The sequence below is a fragment of the Castanea sativa genome, chromosome 9 (assembly GCF_040712315.1).
Source record: "Castanea sativa cultivar Marrone di Chiusa Pesio chromosome 9, ASM4071231v1".
In the NCBI taxonomy this organism is placed as follows: Eukaryota; Viridiplantae; Streptophyta; class Magnoliopsida; order Fagales; family Fagaceae; genus Castanea; species Castanea sativa.
The window spans coordinates 9,617,077-9,637,882 of NC_134021.1; the positions used below are offsets into that span (position 1 = coordinate 9,617,077).

The window sequence follows — 20,806 nt, forward strand, 5'->3', positions numbered from 1 at the left end:
AGCGAGTGCTACGTGGTGAAATGCATGGGGAGAAGGAGTGAGGTGGGACCACCTAGAAAGGAAGGAAATTTTGTGAATTCTCCACCGTCCGTTGGGTTTGGGTTTGTGGTGATGGACGTAATCGTAGAGTGCCACGTAGGTAGTGACGTCGTTGAAGATCAGAAACAAAAGGCCGTGAACGTGCGGTCTATTTTTTTTTTTTTTTTTTTTTGTGTACTATCCTAAAAACTAACTTAACTCACTCATCAAAAAAAAAAAAAAAAAGTTATAACTAAACTCCCTTGACCATTTGATCTCTTTTCCTTTTTCCTTTTCCTTGTCTTCCCTTTTTTATATCACTCGACAGTTCAATTAAAAGAGGTGCTTTTGCCTATAGATGCTGTATTAGGGTGAAAAGAAAAGCTTTTGGAATCTTCTCAAAGAGGACTGGGAGTAGCATAATATTTTATATAACTTTTGTTACAATTCATCACATTGAGAAAAAGTTATGAGTCTATATAGATTCATATCTCCTCCACTTACAACTCATCACGTGAAAAGTTATGAGTCTATATAAATTCACATTTCCTTTACTTACAACTCATCACGTGAAAAGTTATGACAAAAATTGTAAAAAATATTGCAGTACTAGCATGGTTCATCTTGAAAAACCTTTTCACTGGTTAATTTATCCAACCTGGAGTTAGCTGTGCGACCGTGTCAGCATTAGTGCAAGTTAGATTTACCTTTCTTTCTTTTAGGGGAAAAAAAAACACAAAACTCATGTGATTTTCTTTCTTTCTAAAAAGCACGTAAATCCTACTTGATTCTATTATAATATTATTTTATGTGTAAATCATTACTCGTGTGTACATTTGTCTTTTACATGCTTATTGTATACACTCAATTAAATGTAAGTAAATAAAAAGTAACTAATATAGCTTTTACAACCTCTAACTTTGATTGTTTTTTAGTATGCGTTTGGCATTGGTGAAAGTTTTTTAGTATGCGTTTGGCATTGATGAAAGTTGTCAACTTATTTTACTATTCAGTTTATTTTTACTACTATTCATGAGCCCTACTACCCTTTTTGGTATTATTCATGAATTTCATTGTACTACTTCAGCTAACTTTTACCTTATTTACAGTACTTTTAGCCAAAAAAAAAAAAAATTCAACAAAATAAGCGAATCCTAAACAGACCAAAGGTGAAAGCAAACACTTGAGACCTTGACTCAATACTGTCATGGTTAGGAAATTTTACTATACAGTGTGTGAATAGCTTGGCAAATTGATTATGTTTTTTTTTATCTAAACAAAATTAAAAAAACAAAGGCTTTGTAATTGAACCGTGAGGGAAGGTTTAGGGGGAGCATGAGATACAAGTTTTCATCAAATTATTCTTGAGGTGAATTTCTAGCTTGTAGTTTTATTTTTGCATACTAAAGACCCTTTCTCTTTGAATTTCTGGCCGTATACATGATTGTAGGAACCTCTTGACTAGGGAGTGACAAGTTGAGATGCACCATTTTGTATTGGAAAACATTTAAGTATGCAAATAAGAAGTGTTACATTCAGAACATTTTCTCAATACTTTTACAAAAAATCTTATATAGTAAGTTGTTATTAGTTCTAATTTAAACTCACCGCTGAAATTACTTTTTTACTAACCATTAACTGATAACAACAATTTACTTCTTCGAATTTGTTGTGAAAATATTGTGAACATAACATTTCTATTATGGAAAAAGAAGTTTTGTGATCCACACATCTTGTAGCTCGACACCTTTTGATTGCAACTCATTTGCTCCTTATGCTCACCTGGTTGAGGAACTTAGAAGCTTATTGCATTCTTTGGAAGCTTCCCAACTTTGTTTAGTTGCTAGTTATTGGTAATAGGGGTTGCCCAGAAGTTGACTTCTGCTGAGATTTAATTTTTCTGAGTTTACATTGGGGTTAAAGGATTTACCATTACAACTCTCTTCTATTTTTATTGATGATGTATTACCAATGATGTAATTCCTTCTCCTTTTAATAAAATTTCTAACTTTTCCATCAACAAACGAAAACATCTTTTGTGGGATGTTATACATCAGGCTACCTTTTGTACTATTAATATGTAAATGAAGAAAAGGGGGCAAAAAATTCTTCTTCTTTTTTGGGTAAAATAATGCTGAAAATATATTAGTCACAAATAAGTCTATTAAAACAATGCAAGATTTTGTCAAGAGATAGCGGATTCTCCACCACAAATGGTGGACTATCAAAATTAACATAATTAAAAGATTGGGTAACTTCATGCGGGCCAATGCATCAACACACTAGTTTCCCTCCCTGAAGATGTGATGGATTGCTGATATGTGGAATTTCTTCAATAGGATCTAGCAATCATTAAACAAAGGATCCGTAAGATTATTTATCAAATTATTGGTAAGATAAGACAATAAGCTCATCATCAAGTTCCACACATAAAGAGGAAATCCTAAGTTGTGTTACTAGGATTAGCTCATCCTTTAAAGCCCATGCTTTCATCGGTCACTTGGAATCCAAGAGAAAATATCTGCATATATAATATATATGCACACCCCCTTATTTTGTTCAATTCCATACCTCTATATCCTGATCGACATGACAAGAGAAAATATCCCCCTATATATATATATATATATATATATATATATATATATATGTATGTATGTATGTATGTATATGCATATCCCAGTGAGATTGACTCATTACCAGCATCCAATTGCTCAAACCACGCGCACACATGAACGGTAGTGAACAACCATGCCTAATTGGGCAAAACAGGAGACCAAATCATTACTAAATCTAAATCAAAGTTGCATTGTCTTATATTTTATGATATGAGTTATAAGACAAAAGCAAGTGGGTGAACTGAAAGCAACGGTTCTCTTCTTCAAACAGCATATCATGAAGGAATATACTACTCATGTCAAAACCAAAGAAGCATCTTCTATACTACTATTTAAGGGGCTTCCCGTGTTTGGATTCCTATTTTTTTAGTTCAAAAATGCCCCTACAATTCTATGTTTAAATAGAGACAAAACTAAAGGACAATCCGGTAAAAACTCATTTTTTAGTTCAAAGATGCCCCTACAGTCTTATGTTTAAGTAGAGACAAAACTAAAGGGCAATCCGGTAAAAATGCAACTCCAACTCCCACTAAAATATTACCTAAAAAATAGGACCACTCTCCTATTAATTTTTAAATTGATTTATTCACTTATAAATTATATTTTTAAAATAAAAATCATATATATATATAATAATTAAATACAATTTTTTTTCTACAAAATAGGACCACTAAAAAAGAAAAGTCTCATCGCACGCGCTTCAATAGGACCACTAAAAAAGAAAAGTCTCATCGCACGCGCGAAGCGCGTGTGATGAGACTAGTAAATAATAGATTCGCTGTTTAATAATTAAAGCAATCCATGTTTTGTTTTGTCTCTATTTTCTTATTTGTTTTGTGGGTGTTTGGTGAATAATATCATTATTCTTCCTAGATTTTTATGAACTCCCTCTACCGACTTGCCCCAAGTTTGATTAATATTTGACTTATTGATGATTTAGGTATGATCTGATTATAATTAAGCACAGGAAATGCACAAGTTTCTTTTATTAATTAATTTTATAATACTTGATCCGATCGAGAAAACTAAAACTGTTTGTGAGCCTCATAAGTCAAAATTAGAGGGGGAAAAAAAGACATACTTGGATCAATGAAAGAAGCACTACAAACCCATTAGGCCCAATGGGCCGCTTCATGAATAGATGAAAATTTCATACCATTTGGTGTTTGAACTTTGCATGGATACATGATCAAAGAGTCCAAAGATCTAAAGAGAGATAACCGTGGTTTTAGTGCTCAAAAAAAAAAAAAAAAAAAAGTAACCGTGGTTTTAATAACTGTAACGGTCAAAAAACCGCAAATAGATCTGATTTTTGGTGTTGGACTGGTTTTCTCCCAGTTTTAGAGATTTTATCGGACCAAATTAGGGTCTAGTTCCCATTGAATCGGATGGTCAGGTTCGTTTTAAAAACTATGGAGATATTCAATATGGTCAATAATATAAATGACTTGGAAAAAATATAGTTAAGAAAAACATATATGTTTTATTCTATGCACATCTTCTTTTATAATTTGCCAGACTTCTGCCCCCCCCCCCCCTCCCCAAAGAAAAAGATACAGTCTTAAGAATTTTAAATTTTAAATTTCAAATAAATATATGGCTTCTTTAACCTTAATGGTGGTTGATTGGGACTAAGTTTAGTATTATAGGAGTAATTAATTTAAGGATATTGACCTCCAAAGCTAAAAACGTGTTACGATGGTTAGACAATCTTCTAATTATTTTCACCAAAATAGTTTTATGAATGACTATATATATTGCTCGATTGTTAGACATGCCGTGATGGTCAGGTGATTTGCCATAATTGGATATTGAATAATAAGTAGTACCAAATAGCCTTAGTCATGTGCTGCTTTTATTATGCAGTGCAAGTAAATCATGATTCATTCTCCTCATTGTCCAATGTAATGCTTGTGTGGAAGCATTGGTGAGAGTGAGACCTAACTAATATTTCAATAATCCCACTTAAAATAGCATCTTTTTCCTCTGCTCTTTGTTTCTAGGTTATATATGTATATGTTATCTCAATTGAGTTTGAAAGAAAATGGGTGCTACGACATAAGTTTCCTTGATATTCTGTAATAATAACAGTTTAGTACTCTTTTACTTATTAAAAAAAAAAAATTTAAACAATTTTAATATGAAGTTAATTTTTAATTATGAAAGTTTTATACCATTGTCTACCCTTGGCGTGATGGTCGCTCTACAAGTATAAGTACTTATAGATATGAGGGGTAAGAGACGAGATTTACGTTTCTGGGAAAGAATTTCACACACATATACACTCTAATCTAAGTGAGCGTTTGGATTGCATTTTCTCCTCACGTTCAGCATTTGCGTTTTATTAACGCTAGGACCCACGCTACAGTAAAACGAAATAAACGCTGAGAAGTGTCAGCTGAAACATGTAGATGAACAGTAACTCGCACTGTTCATGCATGCGGATTACTCTGTGCAGGAGACATTGTGCACTGTTCACAAGACCCACTACCACTTTATTCAGGAAAAATAAAAATAAAAAATGGGTCCTATGATACTATTTACACTTATAAAAATTATTTTGCTACAGTGTTTTCAGTTTTCAGCAAAATAAGCTGTATCCAAAGAGACCCTAAGTAGAATTTCTATCTTGTACTAAAATATATTATAAAAAAAAAATACAAAAGTTTTAACCATAAGACTCTTGTTCTTTTTCCTTTTGATGTACTTGAAAGTTTTTCCACCTGAATCAAATTATTGACTGAGAGTTGCCCAATTCACATATAATCAGAGACATATTCATCTTAATTTAGACTCAAGAAGGCAAGCAATTGTGTCTACAAGGTTGAAAAATATAAAAGGTAGCTTGCTTAGATTGGCAAGCCCTTATTTTCTACGCGCTATCATTGTTGTATATAGGGTCCGTTTGGATAGAGCTTATTCCTGAAAATTGAAAACTGAAAACTGAAAACACTGTAGCAAAATAATTTTAAAATGTGTGAATAGTACCGCGGGACCCATTTTTAATGAAAAAGTGGCTGAAAAGTAAAATTTGTGGGTCCGTGAACAGTGCACAAATGCACTGTTCACGGAAGACTTGGTCAACATCTGCGGCTGGGAAGGAAAAAAAAAAAAAAAAACGCAGAATCGTGGACGCTGGATGCTGGCCACTGTATCCAAACTCAGCCATAGACTTTAAGTTATTCCCATTTGGTTGTGTCACATCTAGATGCTACACCTTGATAAACACTGTCATTCATTTTTTTAAACACAGGAAATGTACAATTGTCTGTTCCTGAGCCTCATAAGTCATAACTAGTGAAAAAAAGAAGACATACTTGGATCAATGAAAGAAGCACTACAAAGTACAAAGTACAAAGTACAAACCCATTAGGCCTAGCAGCAAGCTCCTCTCCTGTTTCAAAGTCTCCAGTTCTCTCTTCTTTTTTTCAGATTAAAGGGAGAAAATGGCCCATTAGGCATGGATGCTAAAGAATATAGTTAGTAGGCTCCGGAAGGAAAGTATATAACATACTAACATCTCGACTCTCAGAGAGTCGATTTTCAACCTAAAAATCGAGTCTTTAAGACTCGATTTCCATGTTCTGATCAAATCTGATGTGGCCATTTTCCACGTGGTGGCCACCTGGAAATCGAGTCTTAGAGACTCGATTTACTTGTGAAAAATTAAATACTCTTAACGGACCAAGGGGACTCCAGGTAGATATCGAGTCTTTTAGAGTCGTTTTTAAAGGAAATCGAGTCTCAGAGACTCGATTTGCAATGTTTGGTCCACTTTAGTCCACGTGGCTAGGGCAGCTGCTTTTTATCACCCAATAATAAGTTTCTGAGGTCTGCCGTTTGCCATTGCAAAACAAAATCCAGCAGCTCTCTCTTCCTCTCTCTCTCACTCTCTCTCTCTCACTCTCATAGAAAACTTCAAATCAAACTCACCTTCCATTTAACATTCTCATGTCAAGTAAGGTTTTTATACACTCTCTCTAGTTGTTAGTTTTTTTTTTTTTTTTGAATAGTTGTTAGTTACATATATGTAATGTTAGGGTTTTTTTATGGGTAGTTGTTAGTTACATATATGTAATGTTAGGTTTTTTATGGGTATGTATCATTAGTTTTTTTGTTTGGTTTGTAATTTTTCTTTATATTTTTTATAGAATGATTTGAATATTTGTGCATTTAGTTTTTTTTTTTTTTAATTTGAGTATGATTAATGAATTTTTTTTTGGTTTAGAAACAAATGGTAATGATTGAGTATATATGTTAATGTGGGGTTTGTATATGCATATGATGTAACAAGTTAGTGTATATATGCTAGGCTTTTTTTTATAAGAAGTAAAAAATATTTAAGATATATATTTGTATTGTTAGGCTTTTATCACGGCTATTTTTGTTGTTGTTTGGTTTAATATTTGTTATTATTTTTTTGTTAGAATGATTTGAAATTTTGTAGTGGGGGTAAGTGTTGTCTTTAGTTTTTTTATTTGTTTGAGTATGAAATGATAATGATTGAGTGTGTTTGTATGTGATGTGGAGTGAGTATATGCAAATTTGGGGTGTGTTTGATGTAAGAAGTTGTAATTTTCCTACTTTGAGTACATAAAAATGTTTTGTAATTGTGTTAAAATATGTCACTAACATATTACCCTTGACTCTAATAGGTTCACAATCTCTGAAGAATATTGACATAAATGTATACTACGGTGGTCCCCTTTTCAATCCTGAACAGATTGACGGATTCGCATTTCAAGGGCCAAGTATCGAATGCTATTACATGATGATACGTCGTAAGTTGAAGACATTGAATGATTTGAAGATGAAAATAATGAAAGAACTGAGTTTGAGCCCTACTTGTTATGACATAAATATTATTTATCGTTACCCACAAGAAGTCCTTCATGAGCGGATAAATTACAAGTACATGGCGATCAAAGAAGATAAACATGTAAAGGTCATGTTTAATAGAATCCATAAAATGCCCCAAGTAAATGCTGCTGAGTTGTACGTAAGTTCCGAGCCGCTCGCAGAAATTGATGTCGAGGAGTTGCAGCAACAAACAACTACATCTTTGCAATTAGACGATGGATGCATTACAATGGGAGGTTACACATTCCCATCTCAAGATTATGCTGCCAATACTAGTGAAACACTTCAACCTGAAGAGACATATTTAGGGGTGGAGGACGAAGATCATTTTGCAAATAATGATGAAAATCTCGATGATATGGATGAGTTCGAAGAGAGGATTGAGCGAGGCGACTTTGAGAAGGATGTGGATGACCATGAACTTGCTCCCAATTTTGAAGAGGAAAATATGGAGTGCCATGATGAAGGTGATGCGGACGATGATATTGGTGTCCAGCATGTTACAAATACGACCACTGCCTACACACCTCCTGCCGAGTCATTCTCCGCAAATACTTGGGAAAATATGGTTGATCCTTCACGTCTTCAGATACCATTTGTTTCTACTTGAGAAGATGGGATGCATTTTAATAAAGGGTTGACTTTTGCAAATAAAGAGGCGGTGAAGCGTGCATTGATAATATACGCAGCAAAGGATAATAGAAATTTTATAATCCGGAGGTCGACCAAAACTAAATTGTGCGCCGCGTGCATTGACACCAACTGCAAGTGGTACGTTGGGGTATTCATGAAGGCTAAATTAAATGGTCTATGGATGGTCACGTCTTATATGGGTCCACACAGTTGTATACCCTTTGGCCTACAAAGAGACGGTAAAATGATGGATTCTAATTTTGTTGCATCAGAAATTGTGGGGAAATTGCGACAAAATCACACTGCTTGTATTGATGAGCTCCGGGGCCACATAGATACTAAGTATAATCATAAGCTCTCTTACTATAAGGTATGGAATGCAAAACAAAAGGCAATTGCTAAGATATTTGGAGATTGGGAGGAGTCTTACCAAAGGTTGCGAAAGTTGTTGTTGGCATACTTGGATCAAGATTCGGGTACCCAGTACAGCTATTGGACCATACCTAGCCCCATAGATGGTACTACGTTACTGCGCTATGTATTTTGGGCATTCGCTCCATGCATTGCTGCATTTAGATATTGCAGGCCAGTGATCAGTATTGATGGGACTCATTTGTATGGTAAATATCGAGGGGTGTTGATGATTGCAATGGCAACGGATGCTAACCAAAAGGTTTTGCCTCTCGCCTTTGCTATTGTGGACAAGGAGTCAGGGGCTAGTTGGGGGTGGTTTTTAGAGTGTCTCAGGAATTCGATAGGGCATGTGATACCTAACGAGGGCATTTGCATTATTTCTAACCGACATAAAGGTATCAAATGCGCCATTGCAGAATGGCCTTTAGGTGATGATGGAAAGTTACAGGTACATCACCGATATTGCCTTCGACATGTTGCTAGCAACTTCAACACACACTTCGATGACCCGACTCTAAAGGCATTGGCCTTGAAAGCTGGATATGCGACTCATGACGCTAAATTTAAGTCCATAATGCAAACTATTAAGGATGTCGAGATTAATGCACTGAGGAGGGTAGACCCTGATGATCCCCATCTTGAACGCTATATGCCATACACATATCTAATGAGTGAGGATGTGGAGAAATGGACCTAGTCACATGATGGTGGAAGACGTTACGGGGCAATGACAACCAATATCTCTGAGTGCTTTAATGGGGTACTTAAAGGTGCCCGCGGTTTGCCCATTGCTGCAATGGTTGAGTTCACTTGGTGCAAACTTGTTGCATATTTCCATGATCGACATAAACAAATTACTTCTGATCGCTCCCAAGGTAAGGTGTGGAGTGATTATGCAATGGGGATCTATAACACAAATTTGCAGAAAACATCAGGACACACTGTGAGGGAATTTAATCATGAAACTGGTGTATATCAAGTGGTTACCTCGTACAACGACCATAGAGGTGGAGGGGGAAACCACAGTCATGAAGTGCGCGTATTTGCTAGAACATGTGGTTGTGGAAAGTGGCAAAACATTAAGATCCCTTGTTCACATGCAATTAAAGTTTTGCAACAATTGCATCTCAATGCGACCAGCTATATTGACCCATGTTACAGTTTGGAGAACGCCATTCACACATATTCACATCAATTTGTGGTGCCAATGTCAGAGTCATTGTGGAGGGACGTTCGCGGACCACGGTGGGTGCCTGACCCAAGTCTGTTGCGGGCGAAAGGTCGCCCTCTGAAGTCAAGAATAAGAAATGAAATGGATGGAGTACGGCGAAAACGGGGAAGCCGGAACCCAGATTCGGACTTGAGGGAGATTCAACCGAGGCAGCGATGCGGAGTGTGTCATGAAGAGGGGCATAACCGCAGAAGATGTCCCAATTCCCTTGGGGGTTCGACAAGCGGTTCCCGTGGGGCTTCGACAGGCGGTAGTGCTACAAACTAGGCAAGTGCCTTTGTTGTTTTGATATAATATGCTCAGAATCTTATTTGGTTTTTGTTCTTCGCATTTAGGAACTAACAACTGCATTTTAATGTTTTTCAGGCGAGTGGAGGCTCGATTTTGGAATGGCATTGTACGTGGGAGTTGTAGTTATCTTCGGTATGGACAAGTGCTACGCGACCATGTTGTATCAGTATGGACAAGTGTTAGGCGACTATGTAGACTATATTGTATGGACTTAGTTGTTATTTTGTTTATTGCTAAATGTTGTTGTAATTGAACTAGTAACTATCCATTGTACTCGTTACATTAATTGCGTTGTGTAGCTTTTGCCTATAATGCCAGCAACCGTACTACTTTGGCATTAGTAGCACTTACTTCGGCAAGTTCAACCACAGGGGCCTTGTTTGAAGCAATGATAGCTAGTTATCAGATTGTATGCCGGATGTACTCTGGTTAAATTTGTATGGTCTGTAGCTAAGAGGGCAACTATACTGCCTATACCCAGTAACTATTTTAATCCAATTTCTTGCATTCAATGTACTCTTCAATTAATGTTTGTATACATTGCCCATGTGATGTGTTCTGGATTTGGTTTACAGTTGCAGGGGAAGGAAAAAAAATTTCTGCTATACAGCAAGGGAAGAGTGTAACAGAAAAAAAAAAAAAAAAAAACCAGTAGAAATCGAGTCTCTAAAACTCGATTTCTAATCGGATTCTAGTACAAATCGAGTTACAAAAACTCGATTTGTACACGACTTATTTACCAAAAGACCACTCAAATGGAAATCGAGTTTCAGAGACTCGATTTCCACTGGGAATTTTTCCAGTGGCACTTGCCCGTAAATATTTTTGAACTCTCTGCCTGGCGTGCTCGCTGGTACCGAACTTGAGTTCCACTGATGGAAATCGAGTGTCTAATACTCGACTTCCAATCGAATGGCATAATGGTAATTACTGCTAGAACAAATCGACTTTCAAAAACTCGATTTGTTTGGGACCTATTTACGAAAAAACCACTTTAATGGAAATCGAGTATTTGACACTCGATTTCTACTGGGAATTTTTCCAGTGGCATTTAATCGTAAATATTTTTGAACTCTCTGCCTGGCGTGCTCGCTGATACCGGACTCGAGTTCCACTGATGGAAATCGAGTGTCCAATACTCGACTTCCAATCGAATGGCATAATGGTAATTACTGCTAGAACAAATCGACTTTCAAACACTCGATTTGTTTGGGACCTATTTACGAAAAAACCACTTTAATGGAAATCGAGTATTTGACACTCGATTTCTACTGGGAATTTTTCCAGTGGCATTTAATCGTAAATATTTTGGAACTCTCTACCTGGCGTACTCGCTACTACGGAGCTCGACTACTGAATGTAACTCGAGTTATCTTGGTTTGTTTTTTTTTGTTCTTTTTTTTTTTTTTAATCGCAGAACAACACCACCGAAATTGCAAATTATAGTACCTATCTATCTTAAACTTTCAATGGGTAATTTGAAACTCTCGAATTAAATAGTTTAATTTACAATTGTAAGATTTATTTTGAAACCAAACCACCTTAAATCATAGGATTTAAATTTTATTAAAACCAAAATAAAATGAACCAAACTAGTAACTTTTTTATTTTTGAGAAAAAGTCTAGAACCAAAAACATGTAATCCATTGTGGTTTTTGGGGGGGGGGGGGGTCATTTCATCAAATAGTTTTGAAATGCCATTGTTACCATGTGCATATTATATAATTAAATTTATTAGATTTTAATAGAAATATTAACAAAGGATTAGATTTGTCACAAACTTTATGTCTAATAGTCTAAGAGATTACCTGTTCAAAACTTCAAGTTAAAAGTCCCAAAATAAAGTCAAAATTCAAAAGTTTTAAACCTTTGAACAAAAAGTTGTACTTTTGTGGTATCACAATCGTCTTTTTATTATTATTATTATTATTATTATTATTATTACTTTCTAGACTTGTGAGTCGTGACTGGCCATGCAAAGAAATATAACATTAAAGAATGGCATAAACCAATTTGATATCCAATCAAAATTGCTAAAGAGAAATCATGAACTAAAGTTTAGTAATAAACTAAAAGGCTATATGAAAATTGATGTGCGTTTTAAGTGTTTTTTTTTTTTTTTTTTCAATTTTGTCTTAGTTCTTTTACTTTTTTGGGTAAAGCCAGTGGAAATTACTGGTATGTATAGTATATCCTAAAGATCACTATTTATTTTCTAAATTTTCTATGGCTTCTGTTAAGAGCTACTTTTAGGCATTTGCTAAAAAAGCATCAATTGGGTTCCGCTTTTAAGTGGATGTACTGTGGGAGGGTGGCTGCGGGTGCATGTCAGGAGGGGTTAGATCAAGACCCAGGTCGAAGGAAGGAATGGGTGACAGCTCAGGAAATGACCGTGGGGTGGGTGGACGGATGTCAGACCCAGGACATGGATGTGGAGTGGGTGAAGGGATGGTGGTGGGGCTAGAGGATGGATGTGGGATGGGTGAGGGGATGGTGGGGCTAGAGGATGGATGTGGGATGGGTGAGGGGATGGTGGGGCTAGGGGATGGATTTGGGGTGGATGGGTGGGGATCGAGGGTAGGGACAACTCTCGGGGTAGCAACAGACGAACGAGACCCACGTCCGACAAGAGCTCTGCTTGTGCTTGGGCTTTGAGTAGGCGCTACCGCAGGAGTAGCTGCCTCCTCATTCGGGGCCTCAGGGATAGGAGGTTGTACACGGCCAATCTCCTGCACTGCATTTAGCACATCAGTAATGTCCTTGTGGTCCTCGGTGCCCACTGGGTGACGCCTCAACAAACGGGCATATCCTTCAATCTGACATGAAAAAACCAGGTATATTAGTAATGCAATACCAGGTATATTAGTAATTCAATCGATAATAAAATAAACATTGGTTTCGAATTGGTTCTGCTAGTAATAATTGCAAGTTATAGAGTAGACAAAATGCTAATTAAAAATTCAACAGATAGAAAAGTTACCATTATAATCAATCTAGCATCGAGGACATTGATGAACCTCCGAGTTACCCTTTTGTACCAACCGAAGTACTCGTGTTGTGGAGGAATATCACCAAGCACTGCCTCACAACGCTGTTGAAGGTGATTACCCCACTCTGTAATATGCGCAGCATGTTTCCGCATCCAATCAACACCAACCTTCCCCCTCAAATCAATGGCATGAAGCGCTGTATCGGTGTCAACATTACGGGGAATTTCTTGGATCATCCCGAATTGACGAACAACACGATCCGGTGTATGTTTCTCTACTAGGTGGAAACATACAAGTGGCACCGTTGCCGTCCACACGGCCCTCCCTGCAATGCACCACGGCGGAAGGTCCTCGAATTCAGCTTCATACGGCTGCCACACCACCTACGACAGCCAAAAAACAAGCAACACATTAGGCAACAATGTTTATATGTCAAAGTTCACCAAACCTATATCTTGTTCCTAAACATATTAAATAAGGCATTTTCATACCTGGTCTGGCAACATTGAAGCTATTTGCTCGCGGTACCTGTCTAGAAAGATGTGGGCGGGCCTGTTTTTCTTGTTTGGGACCCACAACCACCTACAACCCAGAACAAGGGAGCATATTAACCGATATAATTTAGGAAATTTGACACAAAATTATAGTGTATAACCTCTATTTCAAATTGTTTAATATAGACTTAAATAATTCCTAGAAGCTTTTAAAATAAATAAATTGAAGTTACATGACGTGTATGAGGTAGAGACTTACTTCAGGGACAGTGGACCACGAACTGGAGGACCATAAGCATCCACTGGCGGGCCATTAGTGACTGTCGGGCACAAATATGGGAACCTGGCCCATGCCCAATACTGGACCAACAGCAAACACCCACCAATCTGATTAGCTTTCTTATCGCTTGCCCTGCATAACTCTCGATACAACCATGCAAGGCAAGCACTTCCCCAGTTGTACCTTCGTGGGTTGCGAAGGTCTTCCAACTGCTGCACCCACATTAGATGCACCCTATCGCCGGATTTGTCCATGAAGATTGTGTCCCCTAGTAGCGTTAGGATGTAGCATCGTGCGTACTTATGCAACTGATCCTCTGTGGCATTAGGCGGCAATGGATTGGCAACAGCTTCCAAAAGCCGTTGGATGAGAATCCTCTGGCCATGAAGTTCTTTTCTCTGATTATTTACAGGTTGGAAGCCAAGGAATTCGTCACACACATTCTCCCATTCTTTCTGCGTGCTCCCTGTAATGACCTCGCCGTCAACAAGAAGCCCGAGAAGAACCTCCACATCTTGCAATGTGATGGTGACCTCACCATGTGGCATGTGGAAGGTGTGAGTCTCCTGCCGCCATCGCTCCACTAAGGCCGTTATCAGGCCGTGGTCAGTCTCTCTACCCGGGGTCCTGAGGAGTCCCTCCAAACCAAGTGCCTTAATGATGTCAACGACTCGGTCGTCCACAATTGGCTCTCGGTCGGAGAACTCTTAAGTGCGGACACGGCATTTAAGGGACCCTGGATCCTGCACAGAACAAAACCATGGATTAATATATGACAGCAAGTGTGTGTACATTGTATGAATCAAATGCGTGTATATTCGTTAAATATTTAGTGTTGTGCTTTACCTGCCCATTCCAAATAGCTTCTGACCGATGGTTGGCCTACAACGTCAACACCGACTGGTCAATGGGGCCAGGCTGTGCGTGGTCAATCTATCCAGCATTTGCAGCAGCCATACTGCAGAAAAATGATAAGCAATTAGCATGTAATAGACATTGAAAACAAAAAGAAAAACATAGATATATGAATTGGTGCTGCACTTGGAATTTATTTCAATTTTTACAATGAATCAATCATTCTTAATTAAATGGAAGTTGTTCCTATTATGTTCACTTTCTTGGTAGTGGTTCTTGTATAGGTGAGTATTGGGATTGAGCTATGGAGACATAATAGCAAATATTAGGCGCTTGTTGAATGGTGATGCTATGGAGCCTATGGATCCATGGTATAAATGGTTTAAAGGAACTATTGACAAAACTGCTGCAAAGGAAGGAGGGAATAGCTACATTATTTGTGGAACTATAGAGGAAGTCAATGAGACAACTCTAAGGATAACAGAGCTACCAATCCGTAGATGGACACAAGATTACAAGGAATTCCTGGAATCTATTTCTTCTAGTAATAAAGAATGCAAAGATCCCTTCATTGAGGTAAACCCACCATTCAACAAGCGCCTAATATTTGCTACATATTGAGGTAAACCCACCAGCTGTATAATGAACTCGCTGTATAAATGGTGAAATTTCAGGAATGTCAAGCAGCAATTTCTACATATGGTGGAAGTATAGAGAAAGCTACACTGCTACAATGCATAACCAAAATTAACTGGAAAAGTTAACTTTTGGATTAATGAATGGATGAACAAAATTTTTCAGAGACAGTCAAGGAAGAGGAAATTGAACATTTACGTTCAATTCTCAAGCAAACAAAAATGCTTTCCACTTATGAGAAGCATACAAATATACATACACATCAACTCCAAGGTTCAAGCACTTGACACAATTTGATGTCTTCCCTCCATGTCTCAAGCACCCCCGAATCAAGTGTAACTGATAAAGTATACATATCCAAGTCTTTACAAGGTTCAAGCACCTAACACAAAATATGATGTCTTCCCCTCATGTCTCAAGCCCCAAAATCAAGTTTCACTATGAAAGAACTTCAAACAACAGTAATAATTATGCAGGAGCCAACCCTGACATTTTTTCTCAATATGTTTGGAGGTAGAGGCATCACCAATCAACTTGCTGGAAAGAGGAAACAATACAATGAGGACTATCCCAAGATTGATAACCTGAATCCCGATGGAAGCCTACAGGCTTTAAGTTAGTAGAAGGCGATCATCACTTAAAACCTTGATTTTTATAAAGGACAAAGCAAATTCTTAGTGCTGGGAATACAATCCTATGTCCTTCCTGTAGTGTTTGACTGACAGAGGCTCATTTGAAGGTCCAACATCCATGCTATTTTGCATGTATGAGATCAAGGTTGAGGTACTCCAAGTAAAATTTTGCCAGCTCTTTGAAAGCCAGTTAATCAGCCCAAGTTTAGACTGGACCAATGGACCTATATTTTCTTTTGAAATTTCACACTAAGAACAACTTCTACCATCTATTATTAAAAAGATATTTGGGTGCATCTCAAATGGTTATATAGTTTCTTTTCATAGAATGTGAAGACAAGGCTTAGCTTGATCCTATTAGAAGTTTTTTTTTTTTTTTAACATACTGTTGGGTGTGAGTCTTTAGATCTTTGGAAGAATCATTTAAATCTTTTAGGCAGAATGGCAAATCAGAAAGTCACCAGTCATAAACTCACAGGCCCTATCCAGAGAGGAGAAAGTAGAGGGGAGGTTTGAGAAAATTTTTGCTACAGGCACATATTTTGGAGCATCAAATTATTTTTTCTTGAAAACTGCAAAATCTTTTATGGAGAAAATGCTAGTGAAAGACTTAATTGGGGCTTTCTTTTGGAATGAAAATGATGAGCTATAAGTCCTATACCAATCGGAAACTTGTTAGATTGAGATCTATGAAGATAAACACAGCAAATTTACTTCATGCACGAACACATAGACATCTCAATACACATTGAGCAGGTATATGGATAGACAATAGACAGATATTGACAGAGAGAGGCAGATAGATTTATAGAGATGAGTAATTACTTAATTTCAATAGAAGAAACTGCTTTAGAATAAGTATTACACAAACAGTGGCTGAAGATGACAAAATACTCCCTGCAATTATCGTTCAATCCATTTTCTTCAGAGCCATAGATGCAGAAACCAAATCTTCAGCAGTCACTGGCTTGTGCAGCTGCATTCATGCACAAAATTTTAAGTAAGGTGGCTGGAAGAGCCTGTGAAACCCTTTTACTCGATTAATGTCAACTAAAATTAATGGTATTAACTATTAACCACAAAATAATCACAGAAGGTAGGAGAAAATTAATAAAATTCATGGGATTATTAATTTAAGAGATTGCTGAATTGTATCTTATACTCAGGAACTGACAAAGGTTGAAATAAGGATGGTTAAGCTACCAAAGAAAAATACCCTGAATGGAGAGTCAAACCAAAATGCTATTCAGCTAGTGTTTTCACAGGATAATTGTGAATACTGTCTTCCCAAGGACCGTTATGAGACGGCCTCACATTCCGAAGTGCCTGCCAAACTGCACTATTTCAAACTCAAGCCAAAGGGGTGTCGGTCATGTCTAGAAAACAAATAAAAATCGAAACAAAAATAAAAAAATGAAATAAAGAATAGAAGCACCAATCGTTTTGACGCCAGTGAGAAGCACCACTAGCAGCAGTGGGTGGAGAGCTACGACTGTGAGAAGGTGGAGAGCTTGTGAGAGAGGCGCGAGAGGGAGAGTGAGAGGGTGAGTGACAGAGAGTGGAGAGAGGCGCGAGAGAGAGGCTAGACTTGGCTTAATTTTGAAAAACCCCTATTAGAAATCGAGTCTCAAAGACTCGATTTCCAGGTGGATCAACACACTTCAATAACTTCCACGTGTTGTACACGTCACATGTAAACCGAGTATTTAAGAGTCGATATATAAATCGACTCTTAAGGACTCGATTTCCAGGTGGCCGCCACGTGGAAAAATCGCCATATCAGATGTGATCAGACCATGGAAGTCGAGTATATAAGAGTCGATTTATAGGCTCAAAATCGACTCTCTAAGAGTCGAGATGTTAGTAATCTATATACTTCTAAACCACTGCCTACTAACTATATTCTTCCATAAATATGGCTAATTGCCCATTTTCTCCAGATTAAAGTCACGTGGAAACTAAATAATCTAAAGGTCATAACATAGACACGTCAAATACAATTTTCATCTAATTTTTTTTTCTCTGTCTTCTTCGCCCCTCTCTCCTCTTCCTCTGTCTCTCTTGCATGAATCACCAAACTACTGTACAAACGAAGGCAAAAGAAGAAGACTAAGGAGAGGAAGAACTGAGATCAATTGGCCTCTCTTCTGTGTGGTTTTGATCTTCTCCACCGTGATTGGGACTCTTGCTAGCTAGCTAAAGTTTTGATTTAGGCCTTTTTTTTCTCTTTTTGAAGGAAAAACAAAATCTAATTCTAGGGTTAGTGGGGGATTTAGAGCAAAATTTGCAGAAATTCCAAAGATTCTGTCCACACTTGCTAGAGCCAAAGAATTTACCTTGTAACCTCCTCCTCCTTCTTCGTTTGCACAGTAAGTTGGTGACTCAGTGAGAGAGACAGAGGAAGAGAGGGGGCAAAGAAGAGAGAAAGGAAGAAAAATAATGCTATGAAATTGTTTAGACCCTTAGATTGTTTAGTTTCCACGTGTCTTTAATCTGAAAAAAAAAAAAAAAAAAAAAAGGAGAGAACTGGAGACTTTGAAACAGGAGAAGAGCCGCTCCCAATAATCTATAGGAATGGTCAATGATGTAAATGACTAGGGAAAAAAATAGATATTCCTATGTAAAATAGTTGTAAATTTATAATAGTTATTTTTTAATAGATGTAACTACGTTTAAAATTTATATTCTTTTAAAAAAAATTGAAAATTTCTATTTTACTCTTTTTTTTTTTTTTTTTTTTGAGAAACACGTACAGAAGAAAAAGAAGGGCTATTTTACTCATCTTTTTCAAAATTTTCATACGTAATAATCAAATTACAACCGAAACTAGGACTAGAAGTGACCCTAGTTTTTTTTACCCCCATTTATCGTTGATGGAAAGATTTTCCTTTCACAAAGTTTTTTCTTTTCTTATCTTTTTCCTGTTTAGAATATTCTCCCCCAGGGATCTAGCAAAGTGAATCAAATTTTACACTAGTATATCTAGGATATAATATCCACTATGATAAGAATTGTTTATTTCAATTGTTTTAATCTTTATTATTTTATTTACACTCATGAGGGAATGATAAACATTAAAATATGTGGATTCTAATTAACTTAACTGGTAAAGTCTTTAATGGTTGTATAAAAGATCTGAGGTTCAATTCATGCCTACACCAAAAATTGATTAGTGTCTTGGTTTGATAATAAAGAACTATTATCATAAGTGGACACCATAAATTGAAGTTCTCTAAGAAAAAAAATAAACATTAAAATATTTTAAACGCATGAATATTATCATAATAGTTACCTATGCTATAATGGCCATACCCTAAAAAACATACTAATATTACAAAATTTCCTCGAATGGTTTATTGGAACAATCTTATACCTCCATTCCCTTTCCAATAGATAAAAAGTAACGCCAAGGTTATCCTATACAAAATTGAAAACATCAATAGGTAATGTCAAAGACAAATCATTTTTCACAATTGTTGATATATGTACCCAAAATTTCCTCAATAGATAAGGTTTTGGATTGGGCTCACAATTTATTTGTATAATGGGTTTAGTGTTTCCTACTAAGGGTAGCTCCTTACCAAGCATCTTAGTGACACCTTTTAGCCCTCACAAATTTCTCCTCTTTCCTTTTTAAGTTCCTCTCTATTTTGATAGTGCTTACTCTCTCTTTCACTCTCTATTTTTTTACTCCCCCTCTCTCTACTCCCTTTTACTATTTATAGCTTGAGGTTGGTGGAGTGGTCATGATTGTGTTCTGACCTCACTTGTGTGGGTGGGGTCCGATTTAATTATTCCTGCCAAGGAATTTGCTTTGTTGGGAACAGTGGTAATGTCATTGGAACTGGTTCTAGCCTCCAAAAGTTTACTCGATAGCGATACTTCCCAAGACAATACTGAGCTGCTGAGGTCATGGACTGTTCCGAGTTAATGTGTTCCCGACCAAGTCATATCTGATCGGTATGGGCTTATCTACCATGCATTCAAAACGAAATGGGCCTACCATTGGACTTGGGCTTGGTGATGTTCCTAGAGACTGTTCAGGCCAAGGCCCAATGGGTCTGGGATCATGTCCCGTACAGTTGACATGATCATGATATATTATGATTTACGCAACATCACATGCATGTAAATTCATCACTTACACGTAAATTCATCACTTACACCACTTTTGTTATTCTCTAATTACATCATATTAATAGTTATGATTTTTTTTAAAATGTTGTTTTGTATTATTGTTAATCATATTTCACTAGTTCAAATGCTTACCAGAAACTAGATTTCATAGTTTGACTAAATGTGATAAATATTTTTATGAATAGAATTGGAAGCATAGTTGAGCACTACAAAAATGGATTTCATTTATTATAAGGATAAAGTTTTGTAACAAACTTGGTTGTAATCTAAGACTACAACTCCACTCAATATATTTTGATTGGATGTGAATTTTGACAAATCGACCATTGAACTACATTTTATTCTTATACTCTTCATATTTATAAAATTGGTAGAAAATCAAAAATCAATAATGATGTCATCAATCAAATGATTAAATTTCAAGTTTTTGTAATTTAAAATTATGCATAAAAAAAAAGTTTTATGGATCGAATGATAAATAACATTCAATTGACTTAAAATTTGATATGTGTGTTAAGAACATAAAGAACACGCAATTCAAATGGTTAGATTTTTAAAATATGTTTTTTTGAATACAAATTGTAGCTGCTCCATTTGTTTTGATGAAAAATCTTGTGTAAAAATAGTTTTTTGTGTTTTCTAGTGTTTGGTAGCATTAGAAAAACAAGTTAAAGAAAAACTATATTTGGTATAAAAAAAAAAATTGGTTTATTTTAG

General features: G+C 36.6%; 1 protein-coding gene across 1 annotated transcript; it reads right to left on the reverse strand.

Moving 5' to 3' along the window:
• Window positions 1–13,089: 13,089 nt before the first annotated feature.
• LOC142608720 (serine/threonine-protein phosphatase 7 long form homolog) lies at window positions 13,090–14,377 on the reverse strand. The gene is made up of 4 exons (XM_075780410.1): window positions 13,809–14,377; window positions 13,547–13,637; window positions 13,223–13,438; window positions 13,090–13,179 (listed from the first exon to the last, which is right to left on the reverse strand). The coding sequence occupies exons 1-4, from the start codon at window positions 14,375–14,377 to the stop codon at window positions 13,090–13,092; spliced, it is 966 nt and encodes a 321-aa protein (XP_075636525.1).
• Between the last annotated feature and the right edge of the window lie 6,429 nt (window positions 14,378–20,806).